Source organism: Cyrtonyx montezumae, unplaced genomic scaffold (assembly GCF_038088225.1).
Source record: "Cyrtonyx montezumae isolate F1298 unplaced genomic scaffold, pur_monq_1.0 scaffold_0, whole genome shotgun sequence".
Lineage (NCBI taxonomy): Eukaryota > Metazoa > Chordata > Aves > Galliformes > Odontophoridae > Cyrtonyx > Cyrtonyx montezumae.
In genome coordinates, this window is record NW_027071824.1 from 53,192,338 (window position 1) to 53,214,408 (window position 22,071).

Consider the following 22,071-nt stretch of genomic DNA (forward strand, 5'->3'; position numbering starts at 1 on the left):
AAAGTCTGCTAATGGTTACAGCATGTCTCTGTTTCTCTGCCAAAGCTTCATTACGAACATCAACATTGCCCAGCCAGGGAAATACCACCAGCCACAAGTGGAGAGGCCGAATGCCTGATTCTCAGCCGTTTGCACCAAGACAGGGCTGCCATGTGAAAGACCCTGGTGAGGGGTGCTGGGCCCTGCAGGAGCACTTGAGCACAGGTCAGATCATCTAGGACACAGTGAACCATTCTGGTGACACGAGAAGGAGGCAGCTGGGCACCTCAGACCTGTCCTCCCTCATCCGCCTGTTCTCCAAACCTCTTGCGAAGGACAGGGAGATGATGGCTGCAACCTGCAGGACTTCTTCCTCTGCTGCTTAGGTTCTGGTGTTGTTTTTTTTTGTTAAAGCCTGACTGTGCAGCCAAGCATCCCTGCCAGGCAGGGTGGGCCGGCTGCCCTGGGCTTGCCCTGCTACCAGCGGAGGAGGCTGTGACAGCCAGTCCTGCAGCAGCTGGCCTTCCTGCAACCTTGGGCTCCTCTGCAGGGATGTCATCTACAGCTCACCCTGACTCCCCAACCTCAGCGACAGTGTGGGCTGAGACTGTCACTTCCAGTTCTGGCTGCGCTGCTTCCTTCCTGTGCTGGTGGACTGAGATCTTGCAGGCCCCACTTGGCACAAGGCTGTGAGACTCCTCCAGCCCTGCCCACTCCTACACAGAGCTTCCCACCAGACCTCTCAACAAAAAGAGGGGAAGTGTGCCAGTGTGACCAAAGGCTTTAGCACTCAGAAAGTGGTAATGGCAATGAATTTCCCTCTTTGTAATCTCCTTGATAGCACACAAGTCAAGGTGCGTCAGTCCGCTCCTAGTCACCGGCGTATTGGCCTTTTGCTAAACCAAAACAATGTAGGCCATCTTGTAATTGAAAGAAGACCTTCCTACCTTGTGGCTGTTGTGCAATCAGTGCTCATCAAGGATGGCTGAAGGCACAAGACCAAACACACCCTGCGTTTGAGGGTAATGTATATTAACCTTTCCACTTGGAATGCCTAATTGCTCAAATATTGCCAACATTGTTCAAACTGCCAGATATGTCAGGGAACAGGCAGAACTGGAGGGACAACTCTATATAAGGGGTATGACAAATTTATTGGGTAAACTGTATGGGAGTGCTTAACCCCTCTTTCTGTTCTGTTTTTTGTAAGGACAACTGCCAAGCAGATTTGATCATGACTAATTCATGTGAGGAAATAGCACAGAGAGGTTAAACAGCAACAACCAGTTTAATTTCACTTGTTACCAATAAGGCCTAACTTCAGTTTCAAAAGGAGATGAAAGGTAAGACTGCCATTTGCTCTCTATGTTTTAAAAGCTGCAAGTGCACTCTTTCTTATTGGCCCAATTTCTGTGTTTAGAGCAGAAAGAGGAGACAAACACCATGTAATAAATGTGTATCATGACAAAAGGTCTCCAAAGCATTGAACTTGTCTTCTGTTTTTGTTCTTTCCCATTCCTGATTTTTGAAAGTCATTCGAGAGAGGTGCATGAGTCCATGCTGAAGCAGAGCAGACAGCATATGTGCTCCTACACATATCAAGGCCTAAGCTAACTGTGATATCAAAATGATAATGAAGTTACCTTCTGGGAGAAAGAGAAATAAGCAGGAGATGCAACTTAAGTAGCTACAGTACAGCATCTATAGCAAACAGCACATTAGGTGTAAATATTTTGCAGGTGGTACAGCCATCTGCTACTTCTTTTTTGACCTGTCTCCTCTGAACCAAAGGGTGAAACGAGGAGTGGATGAGATAGTACATAGATAACATTTTAGCAGGTGATTTGTGATCAGGAAAACAGAACCTCTCAAAATACTAGGAGGAAAATCCGTACAGTCATCACAGAATAATAGGTTTTTAATCCTTGATTGTTTCCTTGTATGGTACACACTGTAGAGTATCACCACTCCTTTGAGGCCCTCTGCAACTTCACTGAGATAGGCTATGGCCTTTTGAAAGATGCTCAAGCCAGACTGCAACATTTACCAGTCCCTTCACATCTGTAGATAGATCGTTCTTTTTGCAAAAGCAGCATAGAGCAAAAACAGTTTCACACTTCAAAGGCAATACATAGAATTATTATCCCTGTGAGCAAACTTTGGTAAGACAGGGACATGGCTGAGCGTTCACAAACTCAGGCTTAAACACAGCTCTCATCATTTAAATACTTCTGCATAGAATAATATTGATTTATGTCTCCACTGCATGGGTTGTAGATGAAGACTCCAAAATCAGTCTGCTGAGCTGGATCTGCCATGCACTGAACTAGGTGAATCCCTGTGAGGAAGCTGAAGTCAAAGCACTCTTGCCTCTGTTAGCAGCTTAGCAATTTTCTCAGCATCTACAGGAATGCTGGTGGTGGTCGCTTGTAGTAAAGGGAATGCTTTACTGATGTGGGCTCTGTTCTTTTCTTCCCTTAATGCCTGTACCCAGTGTACTTACAAAAGCATGGGCTCCACACCACTGGGTTTTCAGCTCCAGGGGGGAGTACTGTCAATGCAAGATACATCAGAATAGGGGAAACCCTAAAAAAAAGGAGTAATTTGACAATACCAACCCAGAAAAATGCCTAAGATGAACTTTGGTAGGGTAGCAGCAGATGTCTAACGAGTGTCAGTGCATTGAGAATAGTATAGTTTGTCAAGTCATGGGTGAAACTTCTTGTCTTTAAGTCAGAGATGAGAAATTCCGGGCCTTTCATCGTGGGAGAACTGAATCTGTCAAAGTAGTTTCATTTTACATCTACAAACTGTGAAAAGAGCTGTCTTCCTTTTTTTTTTTTTTCCCTTTACTTGTAGTTTTTCATCTCACCCCTGCCTTCAGTTGTGTGTGTCTCCTTGCCCAGAAGGCATTGGGGTGGGTGGAACAGAGAGATCCTCTCAGCCAGGGAGCTGGACACTGCCTGCAAGAGATGCATTTCTCCCTGGCTGATCTCAAAAAAGCTGTGCATAACACAGTGGAATTCACTGAACCTGAATTTTCACAGGCCATTAAATATACTGGTCCTTCATTTTAGGTGTCCAGTTTGAAAGAATTGAGTATTCCCACTGACCTGGATGCTATAGTCAAATAACATTTTGCTTCAGAAAAAAAAAAACCAAAAAAACATCCAGAGAAATCTGGGCACCCAAAGAGGAATCTGAATTCCAACTTCTTTATTTTGTTTTTTCTCCATCACGCACAGGGATGTCATCTCCCTGCCGATGTGGGTTTTGTGTGACACTGGTGCAGATGGCGAAGCTTTCTGCCGTTCTCCTGCTGGGCCCACCAAAAACACCAGGGGCCAACCAGACCTGTCCAGAGTTGGAGTGTGAGGGTGGTGTGACAGAGGTGAAAGAAGGAGGGCTGCCCTATCCCATCCCATGCAGGAAAAGCATCTCTCATCCCATGTGCTGAATGAGGTATTGTTCCTGTGGGAAAAAACGGCATGCGGTCCTGGTGAGGAGGGCTGTTCCTTATTGGAAGATAGATTTGATTGTTTCTAGTATTTCATTACTCTAATGTGCTTGACATTCAGGAAGACTAAGTACTTGGTCTTCCACTTGGGTCTTAACAACCCCATGCAGCAGCATAGGCTTGGAGAAGAGTGGCTGGAAAGCTGCCCAGCAGAAAGGGTCTTGTGGTACTGGTCAATAACCGATTTAAACCTGAACCAGCACTATGACCAGGTAGCCAAGAAGGCCGATGCAGCCTGACCTGCATCAGAAATAGTGCGGCTAGCAGGACTATGGAGATGATTGCCCTCTTAGATATGGCACTGGTGAAACTACACCTTGAATACTGTGGTCAGTTCTGGGTCCCTTACTACAGGAAGGGTGCAAGTTGCTTGAGTGTGTGCAGAGAAGGGCAATGAAGCTGGTGAAGGGACTAGAAAACTGGAGTTATGAGGAGAGGCTGAGGGAATCGGAGATTGTTAATCTGGAGGAGAGGAGGCTGAGGGGAGAATTCATCACTCTCTACATCTACCTGAAGGGAAGCTGCAGTGTTGAGCTCTTTTCTTGAGTGGCAGGTGATAGGATGTGAGGAAATGACCTCTATTTGCACTAGGGGTGCTTTATATTGAGTATTAGGAAGAATTTATTCACAAAGGGGTTGGTCAAGCTTTGGAAGAGGCTGCCCAAAGGAGCGACCGAGTCCCCATTTCTGGAGGTATTTAAGAACCATGTGGATGTGGCACTAAGGGACCTCAGTTAGTGATGGGATTTGGTCGGTCAGGTTGGTGGTTGAAATAGTGATCGTGAAGGTATTTTCCAACCTAGATGATTCTGCTATTGGAACCACACTCACATTGTTTTGATGTGTGGAGAAGAGAGATGTCTGCAAGCGAGTGAAAGTTGCATTAGCATTTTGATTCAAGCAAGGTTTCCACCAGGTATGGATGGATGTCCAATATAATACCCATTTATTTCCAAGCAATGTGAAGTGAAGGCCCACTCAGTTTCAGCACACTTCGGGGGGCCCAGGCTTTTAATCGTGTGTAATATTCCTGACAGCAGATGAGATCTCATATATTACTGTGCTTAAATCTGGAATAAGTTGCTGACCAGCTGTGGTCTGTGTGAGGAGATACCAAACACTTCTCCACAGATAATGGCAGTTCCAGCCTGCAGCCCACATGTGGGTCAGAGGCAGGAGCAGGGACTAACAAAAGTTCCCCCTGTACCTTGGGAAGCCCACTCCGCCCTGCAGTGTTTGTACTCTTGTCCTCTAACAGCACAGAAAGTTTGGGGCGAGGTGGCTCGTTTTTCAGTGTGAGTGTCAGCCGAGGTTTCTTCCCTTCTGTCTGCACCCAAGAGGTAAATTAGTTAAGTAGAGGCATGAATTATTTGCATGCAGCTGAGGTGGCAAATGTGTTATCTTAACAGCAGAAAAGGAAATGGTTCTCTATAGATTATTAGCTACTGAAAAAGCAAAGGCATGTCTTTTGTTGCTGCCACACCACTGGTCTGACTGTTGAGTAGATACAGATCAATATCCCCCCCTTCCTCCTCGCCCCCCTCATTCTTCACATTTTCACTTTGGCTGAGGTGAAGAGGTTTCACTTTAATTTATGTCATTCTTGTATTGCCAAATGTCATGCCAGAACAACTGAACCAGGCGTGATCTGACTCTGTGTTGTGTGCTCTCACATGCAATGCCCTCGTGGGAAAATTCGGAGAGAAAATGAAAATTTAAGCTCTGCACCTAGCCACTGTGGTTTTTGGGTTTCTAATAGTGCTTAGTTTGTAAGCTCCTTGGGGCAGAGAGAGTTTTTGTTGTGTGCAGTGCAGTCATGGCCCTTAAGTGAGGAATTCTGAACTCTGCAGTACTGCAGATATTAGTATCAGCAACCTGTTCTCTCTACAGACAGCACAAATACATGCTACTACTGACTGGAGGATCTCAAAACAAGGTACAAATATTGGTTTTACATCACAGCTTGTACAGGCCTTGTACATATTCTACAGATGAGTCGGGTGCTGTATGGGAAGGTTGACTGACTTGTTGCAGACCTTGCAACCGAGTTAGTGAAGGGAGCAAACCAGAATCGGCGATCTTGGCTCCTGGGGCACTGCTCTCAATGTGAAACTTGGCTTTGGCCTTGAAATATTGAAATTTCTGGAGAGAAAGGAGTCTGTCTTTGTATTTCCATTGGCGGATAAACTTGGCTACTACATCCCCACGTGTAGGTGTTTAACACGGAGTTAGTGTTTAGACTGATCTGAACAACTGCACTGAAAAACAGCTGCATTAGAAATGACATCAACTGGTGTTCCCAGACTCAGATACCCCAGACCAGGGGGAAAAAAGGAGCTGTAGCTGAAGTCTGTGATTGCACTCAACTCTGAATATGTTCACTCTGGCCCTGCAGCAGCCGCGTGTGCCAGGGCAGCCATGCTGTGGGGGCTGCTCTGCCCCAAACCCTGAGCTCGCTTTCAAGTGTGAAAAGTGACTGTGAAGCGGCCGACACAGTCATTCCTGAATGTTGTAGCTGTGAGGGGGTGGGGGGATTGAAAACCTCATGCAGATCTGAGGGAGGGAAGAAATCTGCATATCGCTCTAAGCTGAATGTAGGTCATAACTTCTTTCGAGAACCATTCAGATATTTTAGGAGCAGGCCTCTCGCAGAACTGTGGTGCTTGGCGCTGAGGAAGGCAATGGGTTGGGGAGCATCTCAGGAGTACTGTGCTGACCTCCTGCAGATCCAGAGGGAACATTTGCCGTGACATCATCCTCCTGGATAAAAACACCAGGGATGTGGTGAAGGCAGAGCTTCCAGCAGAGCTGTGTAGGGCACTGGGCCGCGACCATGGGGGCAGGAGCTCATCGGGTCACTGTGGGGTTGCTTTCTGCTGCAAAGAGACTCTGGAGGCTCTGAATACCCACAGTGCCAGGGCTGTGCCCATGCAGGACCCCAGGCAGGAGGAGCAGGGGTGAAAGACATGATGACAGCCCAAGAACCTTCAGCGTCAGGTCCTGAGAAGGTGCTGTGGGGTTTGGGACAGCAAGGATGTAGAAGAGCCTGAGCCACCGGGTCTCAGCTGGGCTCTTGCAGGGCATCTTAGGGCAGTGTTGAGGCTGAGAATTTGGAGGGAGTTTAGTGTCCTGCTGAGCACTAGGGCTGCAGTAGATTGGAGATCTTGGTTAAGGAAAGGCCCCCAGCCATCATTCCACTCACTTGACTGCATTCAAAGCACCCCCTCTCAGCTTGCACTGTCAGAAGGTTGGGCACACGCTGAAGCTGTTAGGATGCTGCATTAATAAGACGAGAGCAAACTGTCCCTGTGGCTCCTGGGAGCAGAATCAAACTGAAACTCACCACTCAAAGTAGAAAACACATAACACCCACAGCTACAGACATGCACGATTTGCTGCAGGACAGGTTAGAAGAGGAGCCTTGTCTTGCACCCTTGGGTCTCATTAGAAGAAAATAAAACATGGGGGATGGGGGAAATGGGGGAAAAAACAGCACACAGGGGCACACTGATGATTGCAAGCACTGGTGTGTGTTCCCTCCTCAGCATTCACGACTTACTAAAAAGGCACATTTTCACTTTTCATGTATCCCCACCTCCTTTCGCACCTGGTTATGGTTTCTGCACCATTTTTAACTTTTGTTTGTTTCATGACTGGTTGCAGGCCAGGTGACAACTCTCCAAGGAGCCAGCAGCAGCAGAACTCCGATCCTTTCCTACTGGTGAGGGCCACAGATGCTTATGGAGGGCTCTGAGGTTGGCAAGGAGCTAGTTCACAGCAGCCTGTGAATATATACAAAACCTGCCCTTAGAAGAATGCTGCCTGAGTGGATGAGGTAAGCTAAGGACAGGGGAAAGCAAATGCCGCCTGTGGTTTGCAGAGGGACAGTTCTCATGTAGAAAGTTTTGCTGTGAAAACAGGTAAAAACCTGGGAACCAGGACCAGCACAGTCAGTCCTGTGTGGGCTTCTGCCTGCTGTGTTCATCGTCCTGATAAGAACTCCTCTCCAATTTAAACTTGGATGTAATGGGTAAACTTATTTGGGAGACACACCAGGTCCCACATCGTGTCCCAGCAGGTGATCCTTCAGCACAGGGTAAGCAGGGATGAGACCCCCGGCATTTATTTTGCTGTGCGTATTTCAGTGTGAGCCCAATCACTGCACTTCCCTGTGAAGTGAGGCCACTTTGGGGCTGGAATGCTGTAAGGAATCTTGCTTGGTACTGGGATAAGGAAATGATCAAGGACTTGCCTAGTCACAATTAATGGGGGGAAAAGAAAAAAAAAAAAGAGCTGAAGGCCCTTATTAATCATTGCACAATGAGGAAGTCATACTGGTTTGGCTCCCTTTAACCGAGCTATTTGGTCACACCTACCTAAGTGTTTCGGCATCCCAACCATGTCCCTGCACACCTGACAAGGTGAGGGCCGCCTGCTGCGCCCACGTGGCACTGGGCTGCCTGGCCCCAGCAGCTGGGCAGGGGACCAGCACTCAGAGGCCAGCATCTCTCAGTAGGGGTGTGCCCTCCCAGCTGCAGGCACTGGTTTCTGCCCCAGGCCCTAGTGCTGGTGCCTGTGCATCACAGCACACGTCCTGTAGCTGGTGCTTGATGATATTGAGTGTGCAGCTGTAGGCTGCAGTTCTTGCCGCTGCGGCCACAATGGATGTGAAGCGTGCCCACATGAGAACTGAATGGCAGCACCTGTGCTGCATATAGGATGTCCCTTTCTCAGCACTGCATGACAAACTAACCTCCCTGTCCACCTGTGCTCCCCACATCCCAGCTGTGGGAAGGGATGGGGCAACCATTTTGGTGAAACCTGTCGTCAACCTCCTCCAGCACACTGGGGAGCATTTCCAAGGCCGCCATTGTGGCTTCTGTTTGTCAGATACCTGCCCTGTGACGGACGCGTTCCCCAGCCCCGCCACGGCCACTCAGCCACAGCTCACGCAGTAATTAGCCAAGTGCTTCCTGGCTGCCTTTAATTATGGTCAGAACTATTGCCCTCTAATGTCATCCTCCACACAAAAGCACAGGCCTGGGCCTTGTCTCGCAAGGAACACTGGCCTGGCACGTGTTGGGACAGCTCCACGTACTCACAGCTGCTAACTGAACATGATGGGCTCATGTCCCGTGGGCGAATCACATCGTCTTCTTCACCCTCACAGCTGCAATTGCCCACATTTGGTCTTCCAGGCTTTTATAAACTGTCCAGAACGGTGGGACCCTCCTCAAAGCTGCAGCCTCAGCTCCTGTGGTGAGGCAGCTCAGCTGGCAGCACCATGTCCCCCATTTCTGAGGTGATGGCAGTGAGTGGCTCCTCAGGGCTGCATCCAAAAGCAACCAAAAGCTCTTGGTGCTCACACTGGTCACCCTGCAGACTGCGTGCTGTCCTGGTGTTGTCACCACGCATTGCTGACCCCACATTTCTGGTGACTTCTAACTGGTTGTGGTCTGCCAGAAACAACAGCCCCAGCTGCCGTACTCGGCCTCGTGAGGCTGTGATCTATAACGTGCATTGTCTTTGTATGTAACACATTTTATTAAACATCTTCTAAAGCTTACAAGTGTCCCCAGGACATAACTCTCCAGCACAAAGTACTGCCTTGCCAAGTAATGAAGTATGATTTATGGTGGTAACGGTTATCCTATGTTGTTTTTTTTTTTTTTTTAAATTATTACAGCAATAGCTCTGTCGAATATAGGAATATAACATGCTGCATTTGGCACGTTTATGACAACAGGGCTCTGGTTTTCTTAACTCCACAGCTCTGCGTTGGCAGAATGTCAAATTCTTGAGACAGATGTTTAAATGAATTTTAAGAGGACAGTGAAATACTTTTAAAGCATCATACAGCGCTGAGTGTCTCAATATGAGACGGCACATTATTCCCGTGCTGTTCAGGTAGAGGAGGCCAGCACATGGCCTTTCTGGTTTGGATCTCATGGTAAATGTTGGGAGTGGCAAATGTTGAATTTGCTTTCGGAGGCATCCTCACAATGTTATTGTCAAAATTTACTTTTTGGCTTTGGGGGTTTTGGGGGTGGATGCTTGACCTCTCCCTTAGGTTTGGTTCGTGTTCATGTCTCGGTGGTGAGAGACAAAAGCAGATCCACATTTGTTTTGAATGCCGTTCCCACCGCGCTGATACAGGGCTAAGTGGTCTCATGCTGACATTTTGAGTGTGTCATTGTGGTCCCAGTGGTTACGGTTTCAGGCCAGAAATGACAATCATTTGGAAAAATGTAAATGAGAACCCTAGTCATATATCTTAGAGGCAGATAGCATTCAAGTATTTCCATTGAAACACTGACAAAATAATAAAAAAAAAAAGCGTTTTTTTTTTTTTTTACTGAGGTATTGGCTACAAGAGCGTGCCATAATGAGACACAACCAGGGTGTTTGGCGCTGGCATTGTTGTTCACCACTTTCAATCACGGAAAATCAGAGCCCACAAAAGCAGGAGTCAGCATTGTTGGAGACATCATCGCCGTCAGCGCACAGTGTGCTTGCGGCCGGGAGGGGAAGGCACCCTGCGACGAGGCTGCGCACTCAGTGCAGAGACATTGAAGACAAGTGAAGCATCAGTAAAGCAATGAACACTTATATTTAATTTACATTTGACAATTTGCACATAAATAATGATGTAAACCAATACGTAAACATATGATAGTTTGTTGCTCTAGCAAAGTAAAAAGCCTGTTAACTTTGGTCAGAGTCTTTCTTAAGAGAGACAAAAAAAAAACCCCAAAACACTGTTGATTGTTGCTACATTCACATGTAAAACTTCTAAGGGAGGGGGGAAAACAGTAAAGAGAAGTAACAATTCTTAAAGCTGATGCATATAAATTCTTGTAAAATTTGTATCAAATACAAGAAAGCACTACAGGCAAATATAGGAAAAGTGTGTGTCCAGTGACAGAGTAATGATACTTTGGTTTATCCTACAAGTAAGTACTATATTCATGAACTATTGCTACATTTTAAAGATGTCAGCCTCACAAGTTGCAGGAGTGGAAATGTAATGAACTGTAGTCCTTCAAAAGCTGTGTGTATGTCGGGATTGTTGAACCGAAGGCATTAAAACAAAGTTCCACGGGGAAAAAAAAAAAATCACCAAATCCTGGATTGATGAAGTGGGAAATCTTACCATTTATGATAGAAACAGACAGAAAGATACACCTGGAGGGGATGGCTGCACTAATGCTACCAAGAATGATGCAAGTTGACGATGCAATTCATTAATGGCCGGGTATAATGAGACTAGGGGGCTCAGTAAAGCTCACCCTCCCCTGACTTTCAGCCTACCCTTCACTGTGCTCTGCACTTACACCATGCATGGGTAGTATTTGGCTTCTTTTCGGGTTCTTTTGGTTAAGTTTGCTGGTTGTTTTTTCACTGCCCACCCGCCTCTTTCCCCCCCAGTACACACTGCCAGGAGAGCAGGGCACCGAGGACCCCAGTCCTGCAGACATGGCTCCTCCCCCTGTCTTTGCCCAGACTCCCCAGGTGGGCGACGTTTTTCACATCAGGCGTTTGCAAGTTCGGGCTGCGCACGGGCAGCCCTGCACGTGTACTCGCAAGCGATAAATGCCTTTGTACAACCTTTTGGTTTTGAGGTCATTGGTAATATGCAAAACTGGATAACATTTGATTTTCACACTTAGATGAAAAATAGGTTTTATTACATGGTTTGGCTCACAACTTAAGTGGTATAAATATATATACATATACATATATAGTATAGTGGTATAAATATATCTATAAATATACATGTACTCTTTGCTACACCTCAAATGTCACCGTATCATCTTTGGGCTTAGCAAAACAAAAAGATAAAGGACGTGCATTCTATCTTTCCCTGTGCATATTTTGGTTTCTTCTCTAAAGTAGCAAAGCATTTAGATAAAACAGCACTGTCTGCACCACTGGACACAAGCACTGAGGTAATTGTTGTTCAACAACTTTGCAATGCCCTTTTTCTTCTTTAATTAAATTAACCACAAAATGTACAAACAAAAATACTGAGAAAAATCTGAGTTGTACAGGAAGGAAGAAAAAAAAAAGTATGTGCCAGAAAAGGACTTTGTTCCCCACTTCTACACCCAGGCAAAGCTGGAGAGAAAAAACACATGTAAAACCAAACCTCTTTTGTTTGTCAGGGAATCTGACCATTTTTTTGTATCCCTGGAAGGCCCTGGCCAAAACCAAAAGTAACAAAAAAAAAAAAAAAAAAAAAAAAAAAAAGAGAAAGAGAGAAGAAAGTCTGCCGAAAATCTCCCTTGAGGCAGAATATTAAGAATATTGGCGTGTTTACTTTTAAACCGTTGCTGGAAACAAAAGCATGTAAGTGATATTTTATTTTGGAAGAGCCACTTTAAGCTGATGCGTTCCTTTGGTCATAAAGTTACGTGACAAGGTGTGGGACTATAGCTGTTCTCTAAAAACCTACGGTATCGTCCATGCAGGTGTTTGCTGTGTCACATCTGTTCTGGGTAGAGCTGCACGTAGAAGAGCCTCTCCTGCCCTCAGAGAGGCCGAGGCAGCAGTTTCTTCTCTGCTTGTTGCTACCCTTTTTCTTTCTTTCTTTTATTTTTATTTTTTTTTCCTTTTTGATCCCAATGGGGTGATTTGCACATAAAAGTACCCAGCATATTTTTCAGACTGACTGATCTAGGATTCTGTATGTCAAATGTCCAACTTTGGCAATAGAAAAAAACCCACATTTGTTTAAAAGACATTGGTACATAAAACATGGTTACTGAAACCCCAATCTTAGGTTCTTAAAGCAGATGTGCAGAGGAAAAAAAACTCTATGGAGAATGGCCATAAAACAAAAAATAAAAACACTTAAAGTAAAAATTACAATGAATCTTTCAGTCATTGTAAACATTTTTTCTAATTATTGCTTTTAGAATGATAAATTGCATAATAAATTATGAAGTACTATCATTGAAAAAATAATTATGGATAGATGATTGTCTTTTAGTAACTGGCGAGGCAACACACAGTCCTTTGCCTCTTTTTATGCCCTGAGAAAACAGTAACTTTGGAGTTCCTTCTTTCAGTTGGAGAGCGTAGGGAAACTACTGTAAGCCAAGATTGCTTTGCAGCATTGAAACTATGTACAAGCAACTGCTACAGGCACCCTGACTTGCCAAGTCATAAATAAAAAAAAAATCACTTTGCCAAAAAGTCTTAAGGGTCCATTGGTTCAACTGTTTCTTGCTTGACCTTTACAGGTAACAGAGGTAGCGGGTGACCGTGAGGCAACTTCATAATTGACATATCTGAAGACTCGTAAAGGTTGCATCCTGAGGAGATGAGTCCGTTTCCCAGGTTCCTCTGTAAAGATACTTTGAGATTAGCTCCTTCCATTTCCCTTCTGAGCACGGTCAGTATATCCTTCTCCACGATGGACGTTAAGTCGATATTGTCCTCCACCTCTTCCAACTTGTCAGCATTGTCACTGATGTCAAACTTCTCAATCTCCTCGTTGATTCGGTTCAGGTCCTCCATGGAGAGGCCGGAGGCGGGGGCGACAGGGCAGTTGCCCTTCAGGTGGACCTGGAGGCTGCAGAGGTGAATGTAGCTCTTGTGGCAGTGGATGCATTTGTGGGGACGCTCCCGGGTGTGGAGACGCTTGTGCAGCTTCAGGTGCACAAACTGGGTGAATTTGGCTGGGCACAGCTTGCACTGGTAAGGCTTCTCTCCTGAGTGGAGCCGCAGGTGGGTTTTGAGATTGCTGGTGCTGCTGAACCGCTTGTGACAAACCTAAGGGGAGGGGGGGGGGGGGGGCAGAGAAACACTGAGTGAGTGGGAGGGGATTTTATGCTTTAAATCAGACACCTAGGAGGAGACGGCAGGATGAAGCAGTGGCTTTTTATGTCTTCACACTTTCTCACCGGGGGAAAAAAAAATCCCCAGCTTTTTTATTTAAATAATGCTGAATAGCATTTTCAGCGTGGTGATGGCTAAATTGCCTCAGGTGGATGCTGCCCTAGCAGGCTGAAGGCAACCGTGCTGTCTCACTGGCACTGGTGCACCAGGGCTGGAAACAGCCATGACATGGATGTGAATTCCCAGCAGCTGCTGGCTTGTCGTGACAAGGCACACAGGGCAGGGAGGGCACGGGCCCTTCTGTCCTGTCAGCCTCCAAGGGAAACTGTTTCTGCGTGTGTTACGTACCTGACACTCATGGGGCTTCTCTCCTGTGTGTACCAGATAGTGCTTCTGGAGGTGAGCCAGCTGTGTGAAGCCTTTATTGCAAGTCTGGCATTTAAATGGTCTCTCTCCGCTGTGTACTCGGAGGTGCACCTAGGGAGAAACAAAGCAATTAACAATTGGCAGTTTCCAGTAATGCAATGAAAGTACTTTCAGATGTTTCCTAAAGTTAGCAGAAGCCTCTTGCTGCCAAAATGCAGTGCTACCTAGTTAATCAGGTGGCGTCAACATTAAGGAATTGTCTGTGCGGTCACACTCTCTTGGTGGGGGATTCAGCATTTAGCCCAGACTGATCAATAGCCTGCCAAACACCGCAGCCTTGTCCCCACTTTTCCTACAAAACCTACAGGGAGAAATCAGAGCCTTCCAATGGGCCTGTGTGTCTTAGTCTCCACCACCTACCTTCAGATTGGAGAGCTGGCCAAAGGTCTTGGAGCAAACGTTGCATTCGTACTTGATCTTCCCGTTCTGCTTCTTCAGTGGGTACGGGAGGGTTTTGTAACCAGTCACATTCCTCTTGCTTTTAATGAGATTCATGGCTTCTTCACCACCGGTGGCAGCCAACACCACTGAGGTAGGTTTAGGTTGCATTATGTGTTCTGAACTGGCTGCTGTACCAGCTGTGGGTGACCCACTGGTGGGGCTGCATGGCTTGTCCTTCATGCTGGCAGCAGCGCCCGTGATAGAGAAGGCACTGTTAGGTGCTGGTATGAGGAAGTCCCTTGGATGATCGGGCTGCAGCAATCGACGGCCTCCTTCGCTGGGCAATGAACTGGGGAGCGTGGTGGGGTTCAGCATGTGGTGGGAAAGACTACCTCCACTGAGCAGGTTGCCATAAAGGGGATACATCCGTGGGAAGAGATTGAAATTGTTGATGCCATTGATATTGTTCAAAGCACTCAGGTTATTACAGCTCATATTGAATGGAGGTAACAGAAATTTGGGGTAGTGAGGGTTATAGGATGGTAGAAAGGTAGATGGGAGGTGGCTAGGGGGGGCGTATCCAGGATAAGAACCCAATCCTTCTGAGCCGTAGGATCCGTTGAGGTACGGGTACGACTCTCTGTGCTCTTGGGAAGTTGGTGCCAGAGGTGAAACTGTGACCCCTGGGCTGCTGTGAGGGCTTGAACTTTTTAAACTTTGGTCTGGACTGCTCCTCCCGGAAGGACTTGGTGTGGTAGATGACTGGATGGGTGAGTGAGTAATGTAGCTGGGTCTGTCCATCCCATATGCTAAGGAAGCTTTCAGATAGTCTTCTGGAATGTGAGGTCGGATCGGGTAGACAACTCGAGGGAAGAAACACCTCTCTGGGCTATAGTTCTTACGCAAATCATCCAAGTCTTTTTCTGGAGTAACCGGTGAAATGTTGGTCTGGAAGAAGTCTTTTCCTTTTGGAGGACTGGATTCCATTTTCAGGATTTCTTTCACACTGTGCTCCTTCTTTGGGACGCTCTTCTGATAGAGCTCATCTTTATCAGCACTGTGCTGCTTTGGATTAACGTGGGTTTGTGCTGAAATACAAAGATAAGGTAATTATTATTAAGATAAGCCACCTTCATTATCTCTTTTCAAAACACAATCTAACTCCTGCGTGCTTAGTGGGAAGGACGGGCCGCTGCCAGAGACAAAAATTCATTTAATTCACACACACACACACACACAAAAAAAAAAGACTTTTGTGCAAAGAAATGCCTGCTGGTATGAAACATTAATAAAAACTTGTTGTTAATTTAAGGGACAACTACGAGTTTGTTCGGATCTGGACAATGATTCATTTGCAGAAGCGACAGTCTCCACTTTGCAAACTGATTTCTCTGTACTTTCCCCTTAAATTTGACCAGCTTCACTGCTGGATATCTCTTCAAGCAGTACTTCTAGCAAATGTGGTAACAAGCATTTGCTCACAATACAGGTTTACCAGAAGGACTTTACAGAACACAAGCTCCCAGAAATGTTCCTCACTAAAATAACAAGGCATGACAAATCGGCTTTTGCCAAACCGCAGCAGTCACTTCACCAGCCAGTTCAATTACTTACAGTACCAAAAAGCCCATGGCTGGCTGGGATGAAAGCCTTCTTCAAAGAGAAGGTATTCTCCATCAGTAAACAGATCATTACTCATTAAATATACTGCTTAGGAACATCTACAACAAAGCAGACTATTTACTGCAGATTTCTGTGGCATTCAGTCTATGCAAAACTCCTCTGCTTACAGCTGTACTTTATAAAAAAAAATGCTGAAGCAAAGCAAAAGAAAGCAAGACTGGTTGGCTCCAGCTTAAGTTGAAATGTACTTAAAAAAAAAAAAAAAAAGAAAAAGAAATGTGCGTTTAGAAAGAAATAGAAGCTAACATCCATTTGGCTCAGTTCAGCACGTAGACTGTTTGTATTCAAAGACTCTACCTTCTTATCTGGACATTATATAATACAAACAGCCCACTGGAGGTTAGAAAAAGAATTCTACTTGTATCTAATCTCCCTAAGTTAATAGTTACATTATCACGAAATGATGACTTGAAAGATACTTCATTATAGGGGTAAAACTGCAAGAAAGTTTCGTGTTAGTGCTTAGCTATGTGCAAGGTTTTCCATCAGAAGATGCAAGTCAGTGCTGAAGGTACATGACTCAAAACTATCGCAGCCCTTCTGCTGAATTTCTGCTCTTGTGACTGACAGTTCTTCCTTTGCTAACTGGGCTGAGAAACAGTTGTTTCTAATTTCTGGAGGACCAGCTAAACCCAGTGAGGAAGATGGAAACAGGCAATGACCACACCGCTTTCAGCGCAGATTCTTTGCTTCGCTATTCACTACCCTCACGGAATCTATCATTTGGCAACATTACCCTATAAGGCAAAGAAACAGCCATTAAACACGTCCAAGAAAACAGCTGCTTTCAAAACATGCTCCTGCTCACAGCAACCCGCTCGTACAGTAGCATCTTTTTTCTAACAGCATTAGCCTGGCAGCAAGCATACCTAATAGGAGATATGCAGGCAGATTGTTTATGCTCAAGTCGCAACGGAATGCAATCGAACATAGACGTGGTCAATTAAAGCATTTATGATCAAACACAGGGTGTGTTGTACAGCAAGCACACACGTAAGCGTGCAGATGGCTTCCCATCTACTTTACTCGACATTAAAGTTTAATTCAGAGCTGTTTCAAAAATAAACTGACAACAGGTCGTGTTGCCTGGCATTAGAAATCACCCGCTTTTCTTCTGTCACTTTGTCCGTACTCATTTCTAGATGCCCACGCAGGTTTTGGAGTAGGGCAACTAGGTTTGCAGCCCCACACTGGCACAGTGGATAACGTTATCTCCATCTCCTTATCAGCTGCCTGTCACCACGCCAGCGTCTCCGAGCAAACATTCCCAGTGACGCTATCAGCAATGGGAAGTATCGGGATCGGAAGTATTGAAAGCTGGGCGGGGGGTGGGCTGGGAGAGGGAGGGACTTGTGAAGCCTCACAGCAGAATAAATAAATACCACCTTATCAGGCCCCTATCAGTTTCTCTGTGGGGTCTGTCAAGCAGGAAGTTCAAATTGACACTTTTCTTTTTTAAAGAAAAAAAACAAGTCCTGGGGGAAGGGAAGAGGAAGGAGAAGTGCCAGCACTGCTGGAAAAGTGATAGAGAAACCCAGACGCCTCAGCTGGAGGAAGGGCTCTTTCTCAGTGTCACAAGGGTAAAGCCGAGGGTGGGGAGGTACGTGCCGATGTGCCCGAGAGCCAGTGACAGAGAGGAAGCTCACGCGGAGAACTTGCTGTGCACAGCTGCCCAACCACCCCACTTGACAGACAGAAGATAGTGGCTCTTTCTTTCCCATCAAAGTTCCCAATAAAGCCTTCCCTTCTATTAATTTTCACATGCAACAGAAGTCACATTTAAGGACTATTTTTCAAGTCTAACTTTGACAGGGCTCTTTAGCTCGGAGGTCATCTTCGCTCCATAAATCTCCTCTTGCCTTTTCCCCTATTACCTGAGCCCAAGGAAGACCTGGAACACCAGAGATCAAAATACAAACAAGTGTGTCAGCACTGTGTAAAATAAGAGAAGGTAATGTCAGAAGCCAAGGAGAGGTTCGATGTTAAACGCTGAATGTGGATTTAAACCAGGGTTGAAACTGATTGAGAGGTTTACAGCCTTTCTTACTGCTCTTAAAGAAGCCATACTTCAAAGTTAGAGAGATTTATGTTTTATAAATTGATTTTTTTTCAAACTTGTGATTTTAGATTTAAGTTCTTAGTTATTACCATGTCTCTCTCTTACTATGCATCTCTCTCCACCCCACTCCTCCCTGCACGCACACAGACAATAGATAAAGGCACGCAATCTTTCAAGATCTGTATTGTTCCTGTGGTCAGGCAGGCACACAGAAAAGAAGTTAATGACGAAAGAAGAACAATGCAGTTGCATTTGCAAGTTACTGATCTGAGGGGGAAAAAAACCAACAGATGTGCCTCCTTAGGAGCCTGATCCACTTCTCACTGAGGTCAACAGATTATTTGCTCAGATCTGAGATTTGTGAGTGCGTGCGAGAGGAAAAGGGACAGAAAGCCTGTTACTTTTAAGTATTAATGAAACGTGAGTGGAGGGGCTGCCTGAAGTCACTCCAATGTGGGTGTTCCAGCTACAGACGGCTGCAGTGCTGTCAGTGTTGCTCATTACTTGAGCTCCTAGCTACAGCCTGAGAAAGGCTTCATAAAAACAATGGTCTGTTTTTTTCTAAAAACTTGAAAAACGGTTGTAGGTAGACAGTAATTTCAATAGTAATTTCAGGAGTGAAATGGCACTGAACACTTTGAGTGGTGAAGCTTAATTATGCCGATTCACATTTTTGATCTAAATTAAGCACGCTTGTGCTAGTAGAAAGAGAACCTCGAAGTTGTGAAATAGGCAAAACAAAAAGTGTTTCCACTCAAAATGAGAGTGGAGACCAACACTTAGAAGTCTATAATTTGATCATCTGTTTTCTAAATGTGTCCGAGGCAGTATGATTTGCCTTTGAAAACGTTTTGCTCAAAGAAGGACTTAGAGATGCCTTCAAATAATCCTCAGTATTAAGTCAACTTCAGCCCCAAGTTCTGGTTTTGCAGAGAGAACTTTGTACACAATTTGAAAATCATGTTCCTCAGCTCGTTTGAAGATTCCAGTAGGCACTTTTTAAACAAATGCAGATGTTTCCTTTTGACCCAAACAGAAAAGCTTTAAAACCAGAAAGTGAAACTGACCATAAACAAAAGGGAAAGCAAAGAGCATGCGTTAGCTAACGACAAATTTCTGAGAGTCAGTGTACAGAAAGCAAGAAACACATTGCATTTTAAAACCAAGCATTGAAATCTTCACAGGATACAAAGATTAACTAAAACATCACAGAAACCATTGACAAAACACAAAAAATTGCCAAATGTTTCCCAAAAATGTCAACTATCTTCGCTGAACTCAAATTTCTTTCCGAAACTTAACCAAAATAAGATGTCACCTGCCTGTGCTTGACTGATGAGACAAACACGACATGAATAGCAGGAAGTTGCATCACATGATTGCAATACGTGAACATTATTATCAAATAGTCATGACCTGAGTCAATGCAATTGTATTTTGTTTTTAGAAATAAAAAAAAACCACTATTGGCCTCTCCACCCTTCTTTTCAAAATAAAGCTGTTACGATAAGTAGGAATGAAATGCTAGATTATGTGGGATCCCTAAACAAATTTCCTCAGTTTGTTCGCTAATCCAAACACCTAGAATATCACAGATAAACAGTCAATTCCAATGCAGTAAGGATAAGAAGCACACCTAAAAATTATCAAAATCGAATATTTTGGTCTGTAGGACACAGTAAACTTGCCATCACACTTAAAGCAATTTACTGCACAACACGGCAACGTCTGATGTCTCAAATCTTGACAGAAAATAACACTAGCAGACTCAAAAAAGGCGGAAAGGAAAAGGGAGTTGTGTTGAAATGAGACTCGGTTTCTTCCCCCGGGACAGAGTGGAGTCCTGTTTCTACCACAGTTGTGCAACCCTTGCAGGCACCTCAGCATCTACTCGAGGTTATGTAGCTTCAATCGGAGCTAATCACGGCCAAGAAGGTAGGTGTGTGCTTCAGCGTCTGAAGGACTGGGTCAAAGGCCCCAATTCAAGAAAACACAGAGGACATGGCTAAACCCATAACTAAGTGCATGTCTAATTGCTGTCTTGGGTCTGGATGCTTTCCTTCCACGGTGCAAATGAACTAATGCTGGAGAAGGTACCTTTAATTTGAAAGTTTGCTGTTACAGAGGCAAGTAGATGTTATACGTGGATGTGTAAATATATTTATGCTCCAAAGTGGTAGTTCTCTCATTTTTGAGGCCACTAATTACAGGAAATAAAGCCAGAGAAATTCTCTGATACATTTTTCCCTGGAGGATCAACCCCACTCTGGTGCTTAAAGAGGATCTGAGGTGCTGAAGGTTAGGACTGTGATCCCAAAGTCCCTGCAGCACATAAAGCACCTGCCTATAGTTTAAGCCAGTAAAACTGAGGTGACACTGGATGTTCCCCATCAGTGTGTGTCCAAGGTCACCTTTCAGCTACTCCTAAGCCTTCTGCACAACCAAGAGTGGGGGAGGGATGGAACTGGGGCCAAACACACTGTGGTCTGTCAGTGCCAGTGTCCTGCACTTCACTGGTACGTGTCCCAGCAGAGAGGAATCCTGATGTGATCCACACCCCAGCTTTGCCTTCCTTTTCCTCAGAGGATGCCAGGTGATGCTTGGCTGCTCCTCGGTGAGAAGCCATTCCACCTGAAATGCCACATTATTAGTGATTCCCTTAGCTGGAAAGAGCTTTCCTGAGGGGGTGGCCAGTGGAAGGGTCCCTCAAGCACTGATCTCAGCTGCTAAGACTGTGTTAAAGTGTTTTGATGGGGCAAAACTCCATCTGCAGAGTGCTACGGACTTTGAGGACAAGATGCCTGCATTTCAGCCCTAGATGAACACTGTGTGAGGAGGCCTGGGCCAAGCGCATGCTAGAGAGAGAGGCTGGAGAGGGGGTGCTTGCTAATTTTAAATTTAACTATGAGAAGTAGTCTGGGAGGAAGGGGAAGAAAAAAGCTGCACGGTGCTGACATCTGCTCTAAACTCATCTGGTTCCAGTATTAATGTTAGAAAAACATCCCCGTCTGCATGGCTGCTACAGGCCCTGCAGTGAATAAGCATCTTTGAGAGACCTCTGGACTTTTTTTTTTGCTCTTCTTAAGAAAGGGCACCAAAATGCTAAGGAACCTCAATTCTTATGGTATTCTGGCCTAATGGTAGACCTCAGGCTTGAGCATGTTTGTCACAAAGATGAAGGGAACAAGATAAAAATGAGACAGCTGTTACTGTCAGTGAAAGATGCTTAATAAGCCAATAAACTCTTGCTCTTTTCTCATTTTCTTTATGCGCAGGGGGTTTACATAAATATCTAAGTAGTTTCAATAATTATCTTTAGAAGGAAGAAGAGATGTTTCAACCTCAGCATCTGGAAAGGCGACCCTTTCTAAAGTTAAGGCTGAGCTATACAGCTGTTGCTCAAGATCCAGTCACTTCAAATCCAGGTATTAAACCTTCTTCTATTAGAATGGGATATTCTGTGTGTTCAAACAAACCTCGTTTTGACATGAGTAAGAGTAACTGGGTAATTTGTTGACACTTAGCAAATAATACATTCCTTACTACTTCAGTAAGGTAACCTGAGGTGACAGCAGATGTAGGAAACTATGGCTGTATTTGTGTATCCACCCAGTTAGTGCCCAGCCAGCTCTGGCTAGATCTTTGCAAGGTCCTCTTCCATGGGAACCCTCAATACTGTTGACTTGTCCCACCTGCAGGCCCCTCTGGAAATCTAAAAGTTCATCATGTCAGGAAATAAACCCACACAGCTATTGACAAAGTGACATGTGCAAAGATGACAGGATCAGTGAGATATTTCTCGAACAGGGAATATAGCTGCACAAGACATCCCCACCAACCCTCTACTCCTCCTCTTCCTTAAAAGAAAGCAAATTTTCTTCTATAGCATGTTATGTTTAGTAGTGAAACACCAAAGTCTAGTGAAAGGGAGACATTCATGGATGACAGAAGTACTTGCGATTAAATTCAATCCGATGTCATTTTCCTGATACAGGGATGTATTTCAGCTCTAATGACCCCCAAAGTAACACCGATATTTTATAACCCATTGTTCGTTGCCAAATAACAGTAAACAAACCTTTGTGTAAAAAAAAACTGATTCCAATTTTGCTTCAAATTTCAGTGTTGGCACTAGCAGAAGGACCAAAGAATGCTCTGCTCAGTCTCAGAGCAGCGGACAGGA

General features: G+C 45.1%; 1 protein-coding gene and 1 long non-coding RNA gene across 5 annotated transcripts in view; one reads left to right on the forward strand and one right to left on the reverse strand.

The window, feature by feature from the left end:
* The first annotated feature begins 951 nt into the window (after positions 1–951).
* Positions 952–10,664, forward strand: LOC136048139 (uncharacterized). The gene is made up of 2 exons (XR_010622151.1): positions 952–1,322; positions 9,857–10,664. It is a non-coding gene; the product is annotated as an uncharacterized LOC136048139 (long non-coding RNA).
* A 1,058-nt stretch (positions 10,665–11,722) lies between these two features.
* The window catches only part of PRDM1 (PR/SET domain 1), a 31,095-nt gene continuing 20,746 nt past the window's right edge, over positions 11,723–22,071 (reverse strand). For all 4 annotated transcript variants that reach the window (XM_065735477.1, XM_065735486.1, XM_065735469.1 and 1 more), the window contains 3 exons: positions 14,126–15,234; positions 13,688–13,816; positions 11,723–13,273 (listed from right to left, as the gene is read on the reverse strand). In XM_065735477.1, the coding sequence (XP_065591549.1) occupies positions 12,698–13,273; positions 13,688–13,816; positions 14,126–15,234 (1,814 nt within the window). In that variant the 3' untranslated portion in view covers positions 11,723–12,697. The remainder of the gene's footprint in view (positions 13,274–13,687; positions 13,817–14,125; positions 15,235–22,071) is intronic.